This window comes from Rhinolophus sinicus, chromosome 12 (genome assembly GCF_057876585.1).
Source record: "Rhinolophus sinicus isolate RSI-liver-muscle chromosome 12, RSI-T2T, whole genome shotgun sequence".
Taxonomy (NCBI): domain Eukaryota; kingdom Metazoa; phylum Chordata; class Mammalia; order Chiroptera; family Rhinolophidae; genus Rhinolophus; species Rhinolophus sinicus.
The window spans coordinates 17,103,777-17,109,048 of record NC_142512.1 but is presented as its reverse complement, the minus strand read 5'-3'; the positions used below and the strand labels follow the sequence as shown (position 1 = coordinate 17,109,048).

The 5,272-nt window shown below is 53.2% G+C and overlaps 1 protein-coding gene across 1 annotated transcript; it reads left to right on the top strand.

Annotated features, from left to right (window-relative positions):
- The first annotated feature begins 1,452 nt into the window (after nucleotides 1-1,452).
- On the top strand, nucleotides 1,453-5,043 carry LOC109453771 (lysozyme-like protein 6). The gene is made up of 4 exons (XM_088801997.1): nucleotides 1,453-1,575; nucleotides 2,213-2,285; nucleotides 2,536-2,714; nucleotides 3,611-5,043. The coding sequence occupies exons 3-4, from the start codon at nucleotides 2,576-2,578 to the stop codon at nucleotides 3,805-3,807; spliced, it is 336 nt and encodes a 111-aa protein (XP_088658123.1). The 5' UTR covers nucleotides 1,453-1,575; nucleotides 2,213-2,285; nucleotides 2,536-2,575; the 3' UTR covers nucleotides 3,808-5,043.
- Nucleotides 5,044-5,272: the final 229 nt, after the last annotated feature.

Sequence of the window (5,272 nt, the reverse complement as noted above, 5' to 3'; positions counted from 1 at the left end):
AACATGGTGGAGAGCTGGCTAAGTCAGAGACCTGGAAAGGTGTCATTCTAGCTGGGCAGCAGGTGAGATACTGAATGCTGACGACATACAGCCATCTCCAGAGGTGACCAGAGAAACACCTGGAGTTGATCCTTAGTTTGGTCTCTGGAATGTCCTCACTGAACTGAAACGGTGGGTGGGCTGCAGGCAATATAGTGAGGGAGAAATAAGGCTATTACCTTAGTAAATCCTCACATCAACTGATATTCTTCCCCCAACTTACAGATGAGGAACTAAGGCTCAGAGAGCTTTTGGAACTTCCCTGAAGTCACACACTCTGGCCCCTCTGCCTGAGGCTAATGGGCCATGGGTGGTGTGACTTGACTTCTCTTTTCTGAACATCAATAAAATTCAATTGAGAAGTTCCTATCTTCAAGGCCATCTCAAGGGACCTATCAAAAATACTGACACTATGACAGTTGTCTTGGCCCCTCACTTGTTGGGTTGCCCTGGGCCCCTCACTGTTTAGGGAAGTTTCAGAAAACAGCCAGGGATAGAGCTGGGATTCAAACCTAAGCTTTCCTGGCTCCGAAGCCCTCTTGCTGTCACTGAACTATTATGCTACCTCCCCAACTAGAATCAGAAAGAGCTGGGTGAGAATCCTGCTTCTAACCATTTATTAGTTGTGTGGCCTTGAGCCCCCAAGTTACTTAACTTCTCTCAAGCCTGTTTTCTTATCTGTGCTATGGGTGCAACAATGGCACCTACCTTCCACAGGGTTGGTAAGGACAAACCACGGTTCCTACCTGGCAAACAGTAGGAGCTTCTGTTTTCCACGAACGTTAAATTCCTGACCATTTGTCGCCTAGGTTAGAGCGGGGGTCCTCATATTTCACCAAGATTTTATTTCTAATCTTCCTGCTCTGCCATCGACGGTAGTGAAGGCACTCAGCATTCATCTAGGCTAAAACCGAGAAGGGGCGGTTATCACACCAGGAGGATTTCTGAAGGGCAGCAGCCCCCACACAGTGGGGGGCCACACACCAACAGCTGATTTTATAAGTGGAAACAGGCACTGGGATCTCGACCTTCCCAGAAAGGCTGATGGAGCACAGGACCCCCGCACCCCACCCCCACCGCCACCCGCGGCAGAGATCAGTGGAGTTTCCACGAACGGGCCTGTTCCCCAGCCAGCCCTGTAGCCACCCCCGAGGCCCCCCTGGACCTACATCTAGTGGACCCTAAGGGAAGCGAGCAGTGAGGACGCATTCCGTCGGACGCCAGTGGCCACGCCTCTCCGGTAACGGCTGTAACGGAGGTAACGGATACTCTAACGGGGTCCCGCGCCTCCCAAGACCAAGCACCTGTTCGGGCGCTGGGAAGCCTGGGGAAGCCGGGAGTGCTGGCCCCGCCCACGGCCCCTTTGGGCTTCGCGATTGGCTGCGCGGGCAGGGGGCGGGGCCGAAAACTGAGCCGTCGTGATGGAGTCAGGCGCCATGGGTGCCACTTTCCGTTGTCAGTAGGCTGGAGGCCGCCGTGCAGGATGTGGTGCTGCCCTGGCCGGGTGTATCTCGACCCTGCTCCCCGCTCCCCTTGGTCAGTTTGTAGTCGGGGCGAGGAGGGGAGGCGGGGCCGGGACGCGAACCGGCGATGGGCCAGCAACCCTCGCCGTGATCCCAAACCCCTGTTTGCCTTGAGACTGTCCTGCTTCAGAGTCCTCACCCTTCCCAGCCCACGCCCCTTGTCCCCACTTCCCACTCGGTTCCTGGCCTTCGTCTCGCACTGGCACTGCTGGCGCGTCCCTACATCATCTCCCACCATGACCTGACTCCAACCCTTACCCCCACCCCCTCACCACCGGTCTTGCGTAAATGCAGCCTTACCTTTGACCCCACTCTAGCCAAGTTCCAACCTCCATCGGCTACATCCCTCCACCTCCCTCTAACTCAGCTCATCCTCACCACTCAATCCCTTTGGGAATCCTAATGCTCCACGCAAACCTCGAGACCCACCATTGTGGTTTGCCCTTTTTTGGATCAGCTTTCTTATCTGTCTCCCATAACCCCCTGCTCAGCTCTCCATGGCCTGCTCGTTGTGAACACCCCACCTCTACCCCACTCTCATTTAAGACCCACCCCAAAGTAGATGCTCTTTGGAGCTCACTGCTTTCTTGATAACTGTGCTCACAGTCCTGTCCCAGGTCTTAGAAGTGTGTATCTTCTTGCCCTCACAGACTCAACTCCTAACTTCCTGGCCCATCATATACTTCTTTCCATCTCGAACCCTCCTGAGAGCATCCCTCATACGTAAGTCTTTGCTAAACTGCCCCCAACTTTTATTGCCCCAGTTCCTACCACCCTTACCCAATCTTTTTAAAAGTGAGGTCTTTATGTCCTTTCACCTCTGCTGTCCCCACTTCTGACTCTTCACCCCAACTCGGCACCCATTCTTCCCTGACCAGTCTGTGTCAATCTGAGAACTTAATGCAGAGTCCCCCGTCAGTCCCACCAGCTGCCCATCAACAGCCAAATCTCGGTGCTTGCTTGTGACACCCAGAGAACCACCGGCCCTCGGCTGCACCTAGTCCCCTCCAAGGATGAGAAGGGCGCTACTCATCTCCTTGGTCGCCTGCCTCGTTACCATTCATCAGGCCAGGCTCATCGACCGCTGTGACCTGGCCAAGCTGCTGCACCAGGAGGACATGGACGGCTTTGAGGGGTACTCCCTGAGTGACTGTGAGTGCCATTTCCCCACCACCCTCATCTGCTCTCCTGGTCATGCCCTACGTGACCATCTTTCTTTCTTTTGTCTTTCAAACAAATTCAAAAACCAACCCTCTCCAAGAAACCTTTCCCAGCATCCTATATTCATTTAACAGTTAATAAGTGAGCAATTATTATGTACCAGGAACCGTTTCAGTCTTGGGGATATAAAAAAAGCCACTTCACTTATAGTTTCACCTTCTCCAGCACAGATAAGCAATACACGAAAAGAAAAATACAGGAATATTTTTATCACCTGGTGGTGATAACTGCTAAGCAGAAGAATAAAGCAGGGGGGAGTGGTAGGTGACACTGTTCTACAAGGGGAAGTCAAGGAAAGCCTCTCTGAGGAGGTGACATTGAGTGGCGCTGAATGAAGTAAAGGACCTGATCACTCAAATGTCTAGGGGAAGAGCATTCCAGGCAGAGGAACAGCCAGTGCAAAGGCTTCGTCCTACTCCGTGGGCGGGATCTCTCCCTTTGGAGCAGGACTTGTGCACCCCTGTTTTACAACGCTTTCTCCTTGGATCTTGCTTTTTTTAGGTCCACATCTTCATTCTTATACTATAGGCCCCTGAGGACAGTATCTACGTTTGACCCAGCTAAATATCCCTCACTGGGCTTTGCACAGTTCCTGGTATACAGTAGGTGATTATTAAGTGCCAGAAGCATGGAGGGACAGATGGACAGATGAATGGTCAGACTGATGAGTAGCTGCATGGACCGCAGGATGGGAGAAGGAGCCAAGGGGCGTTTCTAGCCCACGAGCCCATGTAGCCCCTTAGGCCTGGTCCTTCCTTTGGATTCCTCACCTGCCTTCCTCCTCCATCTCCCTCGGCTTCTAAACACCCTCCTCTCCCCGCTCTAAGGGCTGTGCTTGGCATTTGTGGAAAGCAACTTCAACATATCGAAGGTCAATGAAAACGCAGACGGCAGCTTTGACTACGGCATATTCCAGATCAACAGCCACTACTGGTGCACCGATCACCAGAGTCACTCGGAAAACATTTGCCACCTGGAGTGTCAAGGTCTGGCCAGGGCCTGGGGCGGGGGGGTGGGGGGGTAAGGGGGGAGGAGGGGGGCAGGTGAGAGAGGAGCAGGCTCCACTCTCAGAGCCTCTCTTCCCACTCACAGCCTGGGAACGCCCCCAGAGGGATGGCTCAAGGAATCAGGGACTTACTTCACCGAGCAGAGGCTTTGACTAGTGGCCCTAGTGCGGGTCCGTTAGGAGATTCTGCAGTGTCCTCGAGCAGGATGCAGAACGGCTCTGCACAGACAGCAGCCGACGATAATTGAGAGCGTATTCTGTACTAAGCAGGTTCCAGGCATAGCTCATTCATCCAACTTTCCATGTAGGAGAAACTCTTAGGATCCCCACTTTACACGTGAGCAAACTGAGGCTCGTAGAACCAGTGCTGAACGCCAGACTCGTGGTCCTGGAGGCTCAGCTCTAACCACTGAGTGGTACTGTCTTTGGCTCACGGTCTGACCAGGCCCAGTGCAAACTCCCCCTTCAGAGCTCCCCATGCAGGAGGCTGCACAGGCCCCGGACTCCGCCCCTCACCCCCTCGTGCGAGCCCACTCTGATTAATGCCCCTGGCTCTGCACCTCATTAGGCAGGACTTGCCCTCGTCTCTGCGCTGCCTATTTTGCCATTTCCTTTCCCTTGAAACCCCCGAGCAGTGGGTGAAGCACCACCTACTCTGGCCAGGAACTGCGGGAGTGAACAGGACCATCGCTCAGGCGTCTTGCCCCTCCTGCCCCCGCCCTTGGGCACCCCTGACCTCCAGCAGCCATGCAGGGGACGTCTACATGGGCCTGTGGGCGCGAGGCTTTGCCGAATGTGGAAGTACTCAGCCCCTGTGTGGCACCTGCCTGGGCAGGGAGAGCCAGTGTCCCCCAGTCTTTGGGACTGTCCTCTGCTCAAAGTGACAAAGGCCTCACTAACAAAACCCACACCCCATAAGCCACGAGGAGAGGACAGACTGTAAACAAATACACATCCACTCTTCACAGCCCATCCCTCTTCTGCCCTGATTGTCTTCTTCCTGTTGATTTACAAAACTCTGTTTAATATGAAATACATTAATCCTTTTGGTGGATTTCACTGAATTTCAATGTTTCAAGTATTGCCCAGTGTTTTTGTCTGTACGGAGACAGAGCAGTGGAGTGAGAGGCGCAGGCTTTGCACTCACGCGAAACAATGCTGCTTTTGGTTTTGCCCCTGGGGCCTTAAGTTGATGTCCTTCATCTATGAAAGAGGGTGGTAATATCGTCCCCACGTGGGCATCGAATCAGACAGTATGTGGCAAACTTCATCCTGTGCTTGGCCTAAATGATGCCAAGTTTGCTGATGGGGTCCCAGACAAGGGGGCAAATCTCTCACAGGGCTCTGCCTGTGGGATCAGGTGCAGAAAGCTCTTACTCACCACTGATTATAAAAGTGCTGCTGCTATTTTCTTCTAATACTTTTATGGGTTCTTTTTGTTTACATTCACATAGATATGTTTGCTTAAAGTGAGAAATAGAGA